We start from the raw sequence: 17,009 nt of genomic DNA on the forward strand, positions 1-17,009 counted from the left end.
AACCTGCTACGCAAACAATGATCATTACTACAGGCGCGTGTCTTCATAACTTCATACATGAGAGCAAACTAAGTGATCAACATTTTGACATGGTTGAGAGTGGATCTTATGCTCATGAGGAGAGCCTTTCTCATCACGATGCACCCATTGATGATGGTACTATGGGTTTCATCCGTGATGCTATTGCGACAAGTGTTTTCCCTTGATGGTTAGCTCTATGGTGTATGCTTTTGTTGGAAGAATCATGTAATAATTTAAAGATCTTTTTTATTCAGTACTTTTTCTCAAGTACTCCTAGTCGTACATGAGACAATGATGCATGTATGATATTCATATGCCAGACAATGATCTTCCTTATGTTCGATTATGACATGTTGTGGTGTTTCAAAGTAGAATTTATGTTCATATGGACAAAGAAATAGTGAATAATAACGCAATATCATTTAATCCAAACAAAAGATATAACCGACGGACATTGCAGACTTTTCACTGATCGTACCACACATAATCTAAGAAAACAGACACCGAAAAGAACTGGCTAACTTATTATCTTAAGCTTATTTTCACAACAACTTATTTCCATAACAGAGCTTAGGCCCTGTTTGGAACCACAATAGATTATGATAATTTAAATTATGAAGGTAGATTATATAATCTGGTTTGTAAAAATAATCCAGGTGAACATGTTTGGAGGCCAGATTATATAAACTGTAATCCAGGTTTTACATTGCATAATGACCTGTTCGCCCTCTGATTTATTTTAAAAAAGAGGAGGGTGGCGGTGGTATGAATGTAATTATCTCCAACTTTACAAGAGTAATTGGTCATTAGCAATCTATAATCTGATTTTAGCTGGTGTAGAGTAGATTATGAGTTTTTAATAATCTGTCTATCTAGTTTTTATAATCTACATCATAATCTGTCATGTTTGAAGACATATTAGATTACAAAAACTGGATTATATAATCTAGATGGTTCCAAACAGGCCTTAAAAGAGCTGGCCCTAACTTTTTATATAAGACTATAAAAGGGTGCGTCACAAATCCAGGTAGACAGAATTTAAGTTCTAATCTTTTTCTGTTGGACAGACGTGATAAATTTCTTTTCTACGTGTGAAAAAAAAGAAAAGAAAAGAGAAAAGACGGCAAGGAAAACCAGATAGGAATTCAACCGTCATCCGAGAAAGGGAAGGGGGCGGAGGAGGACGCTGGAAGTCACAGTTTGCATAGGGTTTCTCTCCTCCTTCCTGCCCAAGACGAACAAGCACACCACACAAACCCACCCCCCCCCCCCCCCCCCCCCCCCCCTACGGAATTCACAAACCCACAAAAATTCCGAGCAAGATAAATCCTCTCCAAAAATCGGCGCCCCGAATCCCTTCCCAAGAGCTTCCCCAATCCCGCGAATCCCCGCCAGATTTCCCAATCCTCCTCCTCCGCCGCCGCCGCCGCCGCCGCCTTCCGCAGATTTCACGGCGAGACCCATCGAGGACGCCGTACGCAGAGTGTCCGCCCGTCCGCCGAGGCGCTCCATCCCCACCCCGAGCAGCCCGCCCCCTGCTTGATCAATCTTCTCTCTTCCTCCCTAGTCCTGACCTACAAACCGTGCCCTAGAGCCGCCGCCGCCGCGCTGCACCCTAGCGTCACCGCCGACGCCTCAATCTCCACACGCCCGCCGCTCACGCGCTGGCAGCCATCGCCGCTCCCGTCCTTCCTCGTCGGGACAACGCGTTCCTGCTGTCTCCACCCCGTCCGCAGTTTCTAGCCATTGGGTTCTGAGGTATGAGCTTGTTTTCATCCAGCGATTAGTTAAAATCCCACTGACCTTCACAACTTGTCGGGGTGCCGCTGCACACCCGGCACACCATCTAGATCTGCCCCTGCGGGCTAGGCTTTGGTGGTCTCGGCTCAGCCCGAGTGGAGACTGGACGTGGAACTGCGGATGTGCCGTTGAATCCTGTGTAGGCACCACCCTGAGTGATTTACTATAGCACTAGCAGTGAAAGGTAGTTGTAGTGGTAGTAGTGGTGGTGTTTCGTTGCTGTTCCGGACTGGACGTTGCTGCTGGGGCGCGTAGATGGTGAACGGCGCCTGCTGGCATGGACCGAGGTGAGCCCTCATTGAAACCAGAATGGCTGGTGCGCGGGGTTGCCACACCGACAGCGGCTGCCACAGGCTTCCGGACAGGAACTTCGCCCCGTGCAGGTGAGCTGCCTTTCCTTCAATTTACCATTTTGATGCATATAACGGCAAGGGGTTAGTAAACTTATAGAGAGTATTGCAAGATTATATGTTATTATAGTAGTCGCACCGCATACTTTTCTAGTGGCATTGGATAATTTTACACAAGCCATCATTAGTTCTGAGACCTTTTTACACTTGGTAATGTTTTTAAATTTATGCATGGTGAAGTTAGTGCACTTCTTCTGGTGTGCAATTGCTGCCTGCTAGCTCACCATTTTCCTTTAGAAAATGTAACCATTCTTCAAACCTTCCTACCACCAGTATTGGCATGAGTCTGATTCAAGGACAATGGTTGTACTGTGAAGCGCTTTATTTAATATATGTTTGTTGCATGAAACATGGAGCAAGTGTAATATGTCGCATAAATGCGTAGTTTTGGAGTTGCGGTAATCATGGAGGAATCGTTCTTCAGAGAAATTGTTTACATCAGCGGATCAGCCTCGTGTTGTTGCATGGTAAACTGATGGTTATCAGTGTGTGTAATGTTTAACTGCGGTGAGTGAAATGATTTAATGGTAGTTGTTGGGCTGTTGTGCTGGAGTCAGTTCAGACTTCAGAGACTTTCTTGGACGGGAATGTTTACTTGTTCATGTTGGTTAGCCATGTTGCCATAATGCATCAGCAGTTTGTGTAATGCGAAATGTACTAGGGAGTGCGGGAGAATTAGTCCGAATTACCTCTTAAGAATTGCTTGGAGAGGCACGATGTGTAGTTGATATATCTTGACTATTTCTCATGCCTTGCAAATTTGCAGCTTTGTTGTTCATTTTTAAATGCTTAACTTTCTTGCCTGCATATATGGAAATAGATAGGAGTAGAATGTATGCCTTTCCCCATGCACAAATATATACATAGTTTATACCACTAGTTTAAGGGGGTAGGCAAAACATTTTTAGCAATAGACAATTTTCTTTCCATGATGTAGTGCAACGTGCATGTTCACCGAGCTTGCTACATTTGTTTATTGTAGTGCACTAGTAGAAGTAGAGCTATATTAGGCTAGAAGCAAATGTGGTCTGCTATTTCGTACTATAACCTGTTTTGATTAGCAGACTAGCATAACTAAACCAAGCAAATGGTTAATGAATTAATTTATAGTATGAAAAAGTAAATGCATAAATAACTAAACTTAGTCTTCACTTCACCATGTCTCTGCATTCTCACTGCATGCAATCACACAAATATTGAAATAAAAAGTTAATGACCCAGAGGTCCAAGGCACCATTTCATATTACTCACTTTGGCTTGGATCCAAGCATCGGGTTGTATATTGGGGTTTACCCAGTGGAGAGGCGCTGGGAGTTAACTGTGTGCACTAGACTTGGAGGGTGTTTGGTTGGGCTTCCAGCCAGCTTCCATCTACCGGCTTCTAAGCCAAAAGCTCCTATTTAGGGGCTTCGGGCTGCAGCTGTGGCTTTCGGCCTTGTCACAGCCGGAGCCGAAAGCCACAGCTGCAGCAAGAAGCCCCTAAATAGGAGCTTTTGGCTTCGAAGCCGGAAGCCGGAAGCTGGCTGGAAGCCCAACCAAACACCCCCTTGGCCTGCTGCAAGGAGCCTAGGGCGCAAGGTCCCAAGCTTCATCCGTGCAAGATCAATTTTAGCTGTCCATGGGTGCGGCAAATGTAATAATTATTGATTCAAGGCACAGAAGCTTGCATGGCTGCATACTCTTGTAGTTACAAATAGCTATTTTAAAATTCTTCTTTTTTTTTGATGTGTCTAGTAAACTCATCTGTTGCTTGTTGTCGCATGTGTATTACCAGGGGACTGTCATGTGAGATATGGATCATACTGTATAGTGTATTACATTAATAATGCAGCCTTTTATTCTCTAATGCTTGTGAATATTATTGTTCTTGCACTTTGCACCCGATCCATTGTTCCTTTAGCAATCATTGTCATGCCTTTTTGTTGGCTTGGTGTAGGCCTCATTTAATTGATTGTTCTTCTAAGCTTACACATGTGATGTATATTTGCTAATCAGCTGTTACCTGAATGCTTTAGATGATCAAGACAGGGGTGCTTCGTCAAGAAACAGATCTTCAGGCCGTGACCGTGAACGGAGTTCCCAACAGTCCTCTTCACGCAGGGGTTCTGGCCCAAGTGTGTCCAGACGGCATGACCGAGATGGCACAGTGAAGTCAAGAGGCTACGCTAGTTTCGGAAGGAGCAACAGGGACAGGGGTTGTGACAAGGACTCTGATTTTGATCGGGAGAGTAGATTGGGTCTTGCAGGTAACCCACTGCGTGATGGCTTCGGGCCCTTTAACTCATGCAAACCTGAAAGTGATAGGCTTAATCGTATTCGTCCAAAGTTGGACACATTGAATCGAGCATCTGGAGTAAGTTTGGACAATGGTAATCTATCTAGAAAGGATGCTGGTGGCAAGTCCTTTGAGCGAGAATTCCCACACCTTAGTTCTGAGGACAACAATGGAAAACATGATGTAGTCAGAGTTCCATCTCCTGGAATTGGCTCCCCAATTCAGAGCATACCATTGGTTAATGCGCCTGATGGCTGGAACTCGGTGCTAGCAGAAGTCCCTGGATTTAGTGAGCCAAGCAATACCCAGGTCTCTTCTACTTCATCACGTGCTGGTTCCAGTCAGCAGCTTGAAGTGTCAAACTGCGGGACTGCATTAAGCATGGCTGAAACAGTAATGCAGACCCCATTAAAAATTTCCACCACACCTCAGGTAAAGTAATATGTATTGATTATGATATCTGTCTTGTTTACCCCTTTCGATTGTTCTCATTTTGTACCATTCATTTGATCTAATTAATGTTTCGTGTGCAATATCTTCTTTTTACCCAGCTATTGATTGATGCTCAGAAGATTGAAGAAAGAACTATGAGGCAGTGTATTCTAAGACCTCTGACGCCTTCATCAAACAAAAATTCTGTATGCACTGTATACATTGTATTTACTGTGAGATTAATTGTTTTGTTTTGTTGTTTTGTGTCTTATGTGATTACCATGGTTGTGTTTAAAGCGTATACGTTGATGCTCAGAAGACAGATCATCACAAACATAATTTCAACTTTCTTTGTCTTGCATGATCAATTAGTACAACTATGAACGGGGAACTCATGTCATAACATATTTGTATTGGACTGTTATTAATGGATCAACCATTCAGTTTTGTGTCTGTCAGGAATTTGCTTCATCAATGTCCCTTACAGTTATCTAATCCTAAACTATGCACGTTATTAGTGATCATATTCATAATAGTTACTCCCTCCGATTGCAAATAGTAGGCACGTAACTTCGGGCTAGGAATCCTGCGGTGATTTTGTTCCATAACTACCTCTAATAACTGCATTCCATAACTGACTGAGCGTTTCTGAGGACGGTGATGTCTATATAGCATAATAGTTTATGTAAATGCAATGCATTATGGGGTCTGAGTATGGATATAGATTGGTTGATAGTTTGAACGTGCGTGCTGGAGATTAGGAGATATGTTTTTCTGTTGTAAAAATCTATCATCCTTCATATTTTTCTACATCAGTTATATAAATATGCAGTTTGGTTCTGAACTAATTTACAAGGAACAGTGATTCAAAAGTTAGAAACTTGTATTTTTGTAGCATTGGAGTTATGAATCGTATTGATCGTTAAAACAGTGGAAATACTCATCACATGGAAGCTGTCTGTTCTGATGAAACACTTCACTGGTAGTGTGAGTTTTGTAGTTTCTCTTACTTGTTTGGCTCATGAACACCTGAAATAAATTATTAGGATTATTGTGCATCACACTGTAGCAGGGTAAGACTAGGTTCCTATAGCCCCTCCCCAGACCCCACCTTGTGTGGGAGCTTCTATGCACTGGGTCTGTCCTTTGCTGTGCATGTAGACTACTTGTGTGTTCCCCGCAACAACAACAACAACAAAGCTTTTAGTCCCAAACAAGTTGGGGTAGGCTAGAGGTGAAACCCATAAGATCTCGCGACCAACTCATGGTTCTGGCACATGGATAGCAAGCTTCCACGCACCCCTGTCCATGGCTAGTTCTTTGGTGATGCTCCAATCCTTCAGATCTCTCTTTACGGACTCTTCCCATGTCAAGTTCGGTCTACCCCGGCCTCTTTTGACATTATCCGCATGCTTTAGCCGTCCGCTATGCACTGGGGATTCTGGAGGCCTGCGCTGAATATGCCCAAACTATCTCAGACAATGTTGGACAAGCTTCTCTTCAATTGGCGCTACCCAAACTCTATCTCGTATATCATCATTCCGGATTCGGTCCTTCCTTGTGTGGCCACACATCCATCTCAACATGCGCATCTCCGCCACACCTAACTGTTGCACATGTCGCCTTTTAGTCGGCCAACACTCAGCACCATACAACATTGCGGGTCGAACCGCCGTCCTATAGAACTTGCCTTTTAGCTTTTGTGGCACCCTCCTGTCACAAAGAATGCCAGAAGCTTGGCGCCACTTCAGCTATCCGGCTTTAATTCGATGGTTCACATCTTCATCGATATCCCCATCCTTCTGCAACATTGACCCCAAATATCGGAAGGTATCCTTGTGAGGCACCACCCGACCATCAAGGCTTACATCCTCCTCCTCGTGCATTGTAGTACTGAAAGCGCACCTCATGTACTCGGTTTTAGTCCTACTAAGTCTAAAGCCTTTCAATTCCAAGGTTTGCCTCCATAACTCCAACTTCCTATTGACCCCCGTACGACTATCATCGACTAGCACCACATCGTCCACAAAGAGCATACACCATGGGATATCTCCTTGTATATCCCTTGTGACCTCATCCATCACCAAGGCAAAAAGATAAGGGCTCAAAGCTGATCTCTGATGCAGTCCTATCTTAATCGGGAAGTCATCAGTGTCGCCATCACTTGTTCGAACACTTGTCACAACATTATCGTACACGTCCTTGATGAGGGTAATGCACTTTGCTGGGACTTTGTGTTTCTCCAAGGCCCACCACATAACATTCCGTGGTATCTTGCCGTAGGCCTTCTCCAAGTCAATGAACACCATATGCAGGTCCTTCTTTTGCTCCCTATATCTCTCAATAAGTTGTCGTATCAAGAAAATGGCTTCCATGGTCGACCTTCCAAGCATGAAACCAAACTGATTTTTGGTCACGCTTGTCATTCTTCTTAAGCGGTGCTCAATGACTCTCTCCCATAGCTTCATTGTATGGCTCATCAGTTTAATTCCACGGTAATTAGTACAACTCTGAACATCCCCCTTGTTCTTGAAGATTGGTACTAATATACTCCGTCTCCATTCTTCTGGCATCTTGTTTGCCCGAAAAATGAGGTTGAAAAGTTTGGTTAGCCATACTATCGCTATGTCCCCGAGGCCTCTCCACACCTCAATGGGGATACATGCAGGGCCCATCGCCTTGCCTCCTTTCATCCTCTTTAAAGCCTCCTTGACCTCCGACTCCTGGATTCGCTGCACAAAACGCCTGCTAGTATCATCAAAGGAATCGTCCAGATCAATGGTAGAGCTCTCACTCTCCCCATTGAACAGCCTGTCAAAGTACTCCCGCCATCTATGCTTAATCTCCTCGTTCTTCACCAAGAGTTGGTTTGCTCCGTCCTTGATGCACTTGATTTGGTCAACATCCCTCGTCTTCCTCTCTCGGATCTTCGCCACCTTATAGATGTCCCTTTCGCCTTCCTTCGTGTCTAACCGTTGGTAGAGGTCCTCATACGCCCGACCCCTTGCTTCACTCACAGCTCGCTTTGCGGCCTTCTTTGCCATCTTGTACTTCTCTATGTTGTCTGCACTCCTATCCAGATATAGGAGTCTGAAACAATCTTTCTTCTCCTTAATTGCCTTCTGCACATCACCGTTCCACCACCAGGTATCTTTAGCTTCTCTTCTACTTCCCCTGGACACTCCAAACTCCTCTGAGGCCACCTTACGAATGCAAGTCGCCATCTTCATCCACATGTTGTCTGCACCACCTCCTTCCTCCCAAGGGCCCTCCTTAACGACCCTCTCCTTGAATGCTTGAGCTACCTCCCCCTTGAGCTTCCACCACTTCGTTCTAGCGACGTTGGCACGCTTGTCCCGCTGGACACGAATCCGAAAGCGGAAGTCAGCAACCACAAGCTTATGTTGAGGGACAACACTCTCTCCAGGTACCACCTTACAGTCTAGGCATGCACGCCTGTCTTCTCTTCTTGAGAGGATGAGCCCCGCAAAACAAATAAATTACTTGTGTGTCCTTCTGAACTTAGATTAAGAGAAGTCTACTATTAGGATTTTGGTTGGATTTTTTTGTGGGTGGGGGGTGACCTTTCATGTTATATTAGTCTGTCAATATTATTGTTTATGAGCCATAATTCTGTTCTATTTCTTCAGCATGTGCTAACTATTGAACATTTCTTTATACTATAATAACAACAGATATTCCACCACACAGCAAAACTGACAGAAACTTCCCTTCTGTATACTACTTGATCATCACTGTATCATTAAGCACGCAATTAATAAAATACGCCGTAGTTTGTTCAGGCATGTTTATATATTTGGGGAAGGTTGCATAAAGCAAATCCTCTCTGTGCTTCTGGCTGGATTTCTGTTTCACTTATTTATGGCGCGTTTTTTCTTGTGTTGATATGGAGTGTTGTTGCCTTGTACTGAAGAAAGTACACTTTGGTTTCCACTTATTCATTGATGCTTTTCAGGTATCTACTTTGTCGGATAGGTTAAAAACCAAAGTTGCAAGATCCGGGGATTCTAATGGTTCTATCAAAACTGCACCCCAACTGTCAGCACAGTCTTCCAACAACTCTGTTCGTACTCCGGTCAAATCTGAGGTTGCCAAGCCATCTCAATCAGGATCCTTTCAAGTCCTGACCCGTGAGCAGAATGGTGCTGCAAATACCTCCAAAGACTCCACTAGCAACCCTTTAAGCCCTATTCTGGGTCGATCTTCTTCAGTGGAACCACTGAAAAAGCCCCTTGTCAACCAAAAGCTTAAAGGTGTCATAAATGGCCTCCCTTTGCATCTACAACAAGGTCCGCCTGGTGAGAGAAAATCAAGTGCAAAAGACAAGCATAAATTCTTTGAGTTGCTGCGGAGCAAGTCTTTAAATGGTTCAAGCACGGGTATTGAGTCCTCATCTAGCTTGATTGATGAACAGAAGAACCCATGTCTTAATTTATCCTTGTTTAGTGCTGGAATCAAGTGTATTGAAACTGGAAGTAGTTCCTGTGAGGATGCAAATTCTTGTGATGGGTCTCAGCGACACCTCTCTGACAATGAGGAAACCAAGGCATCTTTGGAACCTTGTGATGTATTTGGGTTCCATGGGGTTGCAGTTGACAAGGATACCAACTCTTTATCAGACCATGCTGATGCCGAAAATGGATCTATGGCGCCTCAGGCGGACAAGGCTGAAGCTACTGTGTCCATTATGGCAGCAGATATATATGATGGTTCCGCAAAGGCAGACTCCAGCTATGGCGATGCCGGTTTGTTGTTTGTGCCCATTGCTGGGGAAGAGGAACCATATCCTACTGAAGATGAACCTAGTCCAGAAGAAATGGCTTTCTTGAAATCTCTTGGCTGGAAGGAAGATGAAGTAGTCCCGCCTCTGAAACAGGAAGAGATAGCTGATTGTGTAAGTTTTTTTATGTTTCTTATTCTAGTTCGTCAATATTATTTGGCTCAAGTGCTTAAGGTTTTTTCTTCTATTTAGTTTGACAAGTAGCCAATAGGTACTTGGTAGGTTTTGGTTGTGTCCCCTTTCTTCAGTTTCGCCAAAGCAGTTGACAAAACTTTCAGTTCATCTTTAGTTATTGTATATAACGTTAATGTACCCCATATCAGCAAAATGAATTTGATTATGTTGTTTACCATGAAAGTATTGGTTGCCATCATCATTGTGCTTCTGATGAGTCATACTGAATGATTTATGGGGCTTGGAAAAAGAGAATCGGGACCTAACTGATGTTTTTGAGACCATATCGATATCATTTACGTGGCAGTGTGCATAATTTAAGTATTCTGGTAATCCACAATAGGAATTGACAAGTTGTTAAATTTTACCATGTGTACCCACCATTTGTTGTGACATAAATTCCCACTGTTTTGTAGTTAAGGCACAACGTGAGGCTGCAGCAGAAGCTTGAGGAATGCAGGGGCTGATGATAGGGCTCATCAACCAAAGTTCGTCACGGCGCTGAGAACTTGTGGGAATCAAGCTGTATTTTGTGACGAGTTTCCGTAACTACCTCATCTGCCATGGGACGGTTGTGTCTAGCTTAACAAATCGAGATGTTCTAGTTAACTTCAGCTCTGTGGGGGTTGTCATGCTTAGGCAGATGTTTTTCCCTGCTGAAAAGAGGGTTGAGGTTTTTCTTCATTTTCCCAGAAGGAATACCGAATGATAAAAGCATGTATGGTGTTGGAGGCACACAGAGGTGCTCAGAAAGAATATAGGTTGTCTTCTTTTGTATACAGTACTTCTCATGGCTTATCCTTGTTTCAGAAAGAAAGGAAAAGAATAGCCTTCTTTTTTATACTTCTTATGACTTGCCTTTGATTATCATGGTCTCAGATTTGCATGATCTATTTTCATTATGTTCTTATTCGGGAAACGATTCTGTACAGCCGGCAGATTTTTTCGCTGCGTCGACCGCCTCCTGTATGTCGCACGTGTCCACCAGAAAAACTATAGTGGTCTTGTCTTTATCTCCTCGGTAGAAGTTCCTCGTCCATTCATTTCTTTTGGTACTGCTTCTTCTCTACTGCAAGTGAGTAATGCTTCAAGCGCCAGCGCAAGATTGGTGGATGCTGTAGCCGCTCTCGGGGTGAAGAAGCCCTACTGCTAGAGGTTGTTGAGAGGAGAATCCTCGCATGACCTCCGTTGCAAAAAATGACCCTAATTTTTGGTGAAATTTTTTTATGCAACACAAGCTTTGTTGCAAAAAATACCATAGATGTTTCGGTAACATTATCTTTGTTGCATTTTTTTGCAACATGAGCTTTGTTGCAAAAGTTCTCGCAACAATATCTTTGTCGCAATTGTGAGGAGGGTATTGGGTTGTTGGATGACATTAGATCTATCGACTGTCGAGGTGGCGGATTGGTAGAGGCAAAGGTGTCCCGTCTTTCGATGAGATGGTAACTATCTTTTTGACGGAGTAGACTTTGATGATCCGACTATGATCGTGCGAGGACGTCACGCCTTAGCAATGGCTAAACCAACTTCGAGAGATTATTGATCATGCGGAACACAATCAACGTGACCATGAAGGTCTATTTTGTGCACGCAAACGAAGAATAAGTAAGAAATTGAAGTTGCAATTTGAATATTGCGAATATAAGAGGAAATCTTTATTAATGAAAGTGGGGTTCTCTGACGTCTTGGTCTGTTCGTAAAACAGAAACGAAGGACGCGAAGTTGCAGATATGGCGAAGTTTTAATCTAAACAAAACTCAAGTCTAAACGACATCTAAGGGCGGTATATACACGGAAATATAGGGAAATTTCACGAGTGACTCTAAAAACAGCCTATAATATGGTATTTCGAAATTACATGGGTCTGGCTCAAAAATAAGGTGATGCGACACCTATAATAGCCTATGGATGAAATTTATGAAGTACATCTTGTATATTTCGTCCAAGACTTCATGCTTCCATTACGGTGGCTTCTAAGTGCGAAAATCACTACTGAAAACTCCATTGTTCTTTCCCGCACGCACACCTTCTTCTCCATGCTTGATCCCGCTCTAATGACCATACTTCTTGTCCATGATAGGTCCTTCATTCATAAGTAAAACAAAAGTATCTAATTTAGGCAGCATCATATGTTCATGAACATTAGAAGGAATTCCAAGAAACGAAAGTACCTGGTAATTCAGTTGGTGTGCACGATCTCTAATAATTGGTCCAGTAAGTATAGCAACAGAGGATGTGGGTGTAACAATGGTATTGATGTCCTCATCATCCTCCCCTTCGTGAAATAAAGTCATCCTTGAGGGAAGCTCATCTTTCTCATCCAAATAAGGTTTCAAATCAACAATGTTGAAAGTGGGACTAACCCCAAAATCTGCAGGCAACTCAAATTTATATGCATTATTATTTATTTTCTTGAAAACCTTAAAAGGACCACCAACACGTGGCATTAACTTTGACTTGCATAAATCAGGAAACCTATCCTTACGCAAATGTAACCAAACAAGATCTCCAGGTGTAAGGACAACATGTTTTCTACCCTTATCTCCAACAAGTTTATATTTAGCATTCATACGCTCAATACTTTCTTTATTTAACTCATGCATTTTTAAGATTAATTCAAAATGTTATTTAGCATTAAAATTAACCTTCTCCGAGATGGAATAGTCAACAAATCAGTAGGTGCACGAGGTAGGAAACCATACACAGTTTTAAAAGGGCACATCTTAGTAGTAGACTGCAATGAACGGTTATAAGAAAATTCAATATGAGGCAAGCCTCCGTTTATTCTTCAAAACAGCCCTAAGCATAGTACATAATATTTTATTGACTACTTCAGTTTGTCCATCAGTTTGGGGGTGACATGTAGTACTAAAAAGCACTTTAGTCCCCAACTTAGCCCATAAACATGTCCAAAAGTGGCTAAGAAATTTAGTATCACGATCTGAAACTATAATATTTGGCACACCATGCAAGCGAATAATTTCACGAAAGAGCAAATCAGCAACATTAGCAACATCATTACTCTCATGACATGGTACAAAGTGTGCTATTTTTGAAAATCTATCCACGACATAAATATGACATCCCTCCCCTTATTTGTTCTAGGTAAACCTAAAACAAAGTTCATAGATGCATCCTCACATGGAACACTAGGTACATGCAAAGACATATATAAACCATGAGGATTGAGTCATGACTTAGCTTTTTGACATGTAGTTCAACGAGCAACAAAACACTCAACATCTCGTCTCATCTTTGGCCAAAAGAAATGTGTACCAAGTATGTCCCCCGCCTTCTTCATGCCAAAGTGTGTTGGATCACTAGAAGGTATGTCTAGGAGGGGGGGGGTGAATAGATTACTTGCATAAATTAAAATCCTAGCCTTTTCCCAATTTTAATGGTTGACAGATTTTAGCAATTCTAACAAGTCTAGTGCACCCTACACATGCTAGTCAACATATATGGCAGCGCAAAGTAAAGACATTGCACATGTAAGTAAGGAGTAGAGTTTAGGAAGATCAAACGCAAAGATGTCATGGTGATTTTTGGCATGGTTCCGATAGGTGGTGCTATCGTACGTCCACGTTAGGGGAGACTTCAACCCATATAGGGTAACGGTTGCGAGAGTCCACGGAGGGATCCACCCACAAGGGGTCCATGAAGAAGCGGCCTTGTCTATTCCACCATGGCTTACATCCACACACGACTAGCCTCACTCAGGGTAGATCTTCACAAAGTAGGCGATCTCCTTGCCCGTACAAACTTCTTGGTTCAACTCGGCAACACGAAGTAGGAGGCTCCCAAGCAACATCTAACCAATCTAGGAGGAACCACCCTCCAAAAGGTAATAGATGCGGTAGAACGATGAACTCCTTGATCTTGTGCTTCAAAATATAGTCTCCTCGACACTCAATCACTCTCTCACAGATTTGGCATGGGTAGGAGAGATTGATTTGGTGGAAAGTAACTTGGGGAGGCTAGAGATCAAGTTTCAAATGGATGGATTGGAATATCTTGATCTCAACACATGAGTAGGTGTCTCTCTCTCTCAAAAAATGAATATGACAAGTGTGTGTGTGTGTGTGTGTTCTGAGTGCTTCCTGTGCGAATGAGAGGTGGTGGAGGGGTATATATAGGCATCTCCCAAAATCCAATCGTTACAACATTATTGCCCAACTCGGTGACACCGAAATGAATCTTGGTGGTATCGAGTTGCACTAAATGTGGAAACTTTTGAGTTCTTGGCGAGACCGATATATGAATCTCAGTGATACCGATTCGATGACCTAGGGCACTTTCCAAATCTTGGTGAGACCGATTTCAAAACTTGGAATTTCCGATTCTTGAAATCGACATACCAGAAAGTTGGTCACTGACTTTTGGTGGCACCGATATGAAAGTTAGTGGTACCGAGAGATTAGGGTTTGGCAAAGGTTCTGTCACTGGGAAAATCGCTAGGGCCGAAATGGAATTCTTGGTGGCACCGATTTTGATGTGTAGGCTCCGGATAAATATTTTTTTTGTGAGAGAAAAGCTGAGTATTTTTGGTGGCTATCTCTAAGCACTTGAGAAACCAATTCATCATAAATACCTCATCCCCTTTTAATAGTATTGGCTTTCCTATGGACTCAAAAGTGATTTCTCACAAATATAAAATGTAGAGTCCTCTTGCTTGAAGCTTGGCCAATCCTATTCGTTTCCTTGCATCAAGGGGTTTCTCCTCACAATCCTTAAGCTAATGCTCTGTGTGGACTATACCTGAAATATACTAGGTAAAAGTGTTAGTCCAAGAGACAATGTATCTTGTCATGAATAGCCAAAACCACCAAGGGAGAATATGTGTTTTCAATCTCTCCCTTTTTGGTAATTGATGGAAACATACAATCAAAGCCTCTAATCAATATAAGCAATAGAATATTACAACTTTGAAAGATACATGACTAATACAAGCCCCCCCTAAATGTGTGCAATCCCTTTTAAAAGGATGGTTGCTTTGGACTGCAAGAGCACACACATAGTAGAAGGGCATGACAAGTCATGTGAATCTTGGCTATATGCATCAAACATTATGTGAATGAAAGGCTTACATGTTCAAGACTCTCTCTTGCAAACAATATGTGCAAGAGATAAGAGATCATCTTGAACAAGGATATGATGCATATACTTACCTTGAGGTTCTTGAGCATCTTAGCAATAAGAGTACACTTGGGAAAACAAATGTTACATAACACAAGAGTATTCTATTGTAAAGATGCAAAGAGCTCCAAGAGTACCAAGATATTGAAGACATATTGAAAGTAGGATTTGCTGATAGATATGTCTCCAAAGATATTTAGAACTTTCTCCCCTAAGAATGAATATGTAAGATTACCTCCCCCCTGAATCATAGCATGTATATATTGGGAGTAGATAGGCTGAGACAAGTTCAATCCAAAGTAGGCAATAAAATTCAGATAAAACTTTCTATATCTCCACCCCCTTAATGGTAACTCTCCCCCTGAATATGTAAGGTTTGATATATCTCCCCTTTGGCAGATCTTCCCTCTGGTAGACATCCCCTTTTATACAAGCATTAGAAGCTTTGATATATCTCCCCCTTTGGCATTAACTTCCAAAAAGGTCAGAGGGTAAGGGTTCACTGAGAGTAAAAGATCCTGAATTCTTCTCTCTCTCTCTCTCTCATAAGGGTTCCTTGAATTTTTCTCCCCCTTGAGTATTGATAAGAGTTCCTTGAAATATCTCATCCTCTTTGTTAAGATGTTTCTACCTCTTATATTGTGGGATCACTCATGTCCCCCCCTTGAAAATCGGAAAAACAAGATTATGCCCCCTTTGGCATAAATGGAAATGATCTATAAGAGCCGTGGAGGTAATAAAACTTGGGATCACTAATAAGTTTCCCCCCTATGGAAAAAATCCAGAAATGTACAAAGATCATAGGCAATGATAAAATTCGGAGTCACTAAGGAATTACGGTTTGATAGAACCAAGAATGATAGTAGGCCTCTCAGAGAAATCGGTTACACTGTGTTTCCCATATTGGAGACATTGAGTTGCAATGAAATATCAACTGCACAACTCAAACAGAGAGAAAATAGCCTAAAACTTTTAAGAAGAAAATTTTCAAAAGATTTGAAAAAGGACAAGAGTTTTTTAAAATATACATACATATAGATGAGAATTGAATGGTTCCAAGAAATCATGCAACATAACTATGAACCATACAAGAATCTTCATCAAGATGTTGGGCGGTGACTACGTCACCTATATTAGAGTATATTGACTTGAGGAGTCAAGGAAGAATGCTTGATCATATGTCATACTCATTGTTAAGCGCAAAATTGGGTTACCATTTTTCTATTAAGCATTTTAATGTCTTCATGTCACTTGAGTTACTTTACCTCATGACTTTGTGCAAAGCTTTATCAAGGATATGACTACATACCTTCGAATGATGTTGCGAACTTGGCACGTAGGTGAACTTGTTGTGGATGCTCAAAGTTGATAAATATCATCTTGAGTTGGGAGCTATCCTTGACGTTTTGGTTCAATTTTCACTTACATAGGTTAGTCATGCAAGGAAGAACATAATATAACCAAATGACAAGAGTGAATTTCATCATCATATAGTTGTCAAGGATATGATTTTATTTTCTTCTTCCTTCATCTCCGAAGAAGGGGTTGTTGATACTTGGCCATGAAAAGATTGCTTTTGATGTGAACTAACGACAATCTTGTGGAGTGCAGTTCTTCCAAGTACCTACAAAAGGTTAGATGCAATACATGGGAGCATAGTTTTCTAAGATATAAGATAGTATCATATCAATAGCATCATGGGATAGTCAAGTAAGCTCATGCCATTGCATGCATCCAAATGAGTCTAGCTCAAGTTTGAAGCATCAATCATTTTCAAATCACTCCTCAAATGATAAAACACTTTATCATCAAGTGGTTTGGTAAAGATATCAGTCATTTTTTTGTCGATACGAACATGCTTGCGATTAATATATCCTTTACCAACATGATCACGAATGAAATGATGTCGCACTTGTATATGTTTAGTTTATGAGTGTTGCATGGGATTATGGGAAAT

At 42.0% G+C, this 17,009-nt stretch overlaps 1 protein-coding gene across 1 annotated transcript; it reads left to right on the top strand.

Moving 5' to 3' along the window:
* The first annotated feature begins 1,187 nt into the window (after positions 1–1,187).
* On the top strand, positions 1,188–10,756 carry LOC123426850. The gene is made up of 5 exons (XM_045110746.1): positions 1,188–2,204; positions 4,247–4,938; positions 5,058–5,144; positions 8,915–9,853; positions 10,330–10,756. Exons 1-5 carry the CDS (start codon positions 2,099–2,101, stop codon positions 10,378–10,380), a joined length of 1,875 nt encoding a protein of 624 aa, XP_044966681.1. The 5' UTR covers positions 1,188–2,098; the 3' UTR covers positions 10,381–10,756.
* The last annotated feature ends 6,253 nt before the right edge of the window (positions 10,757–17,009 follow it).

Source organism: Hordeum vulgare, chromosome 2H (genome assembly GCF_904849725.1).
Source record: "Hordeum vulgare subsp. vulgare chromosome 2H, MorexV3_pseudomolecules_assembly, whole genome shotgun sequence".
Taxonomy (NCBI): Eukaryota; Viridiplantae; Streptophyta; class Magnoliopsida; order Poales; family Poaceae; genus Hordeum; species Hordeum vulgare.

Coding starts and splice junctions, on each gene's coding strand:
- LOC123426850 (XM_045110746.1), top strand. CDS start 2,099: ATGGACCGAGGTGAGCCCTCATTGAAACCAGAATGGCTGGTGCGCGGG. Junction 4,939..5,057: donor AAATTTCCACCACACCTCAG/GTAAAGTAATAT, acceptor CTTTTTACCCAG/CTATTGATTGATGCTCAGAA. Junction 5,145..8,914: donor CTTCATCAAACAAAAATTCT/GTATGCACTGTA, acceptor GATGCTTTTCAG/GTATCTACTTTGTCGGATAG.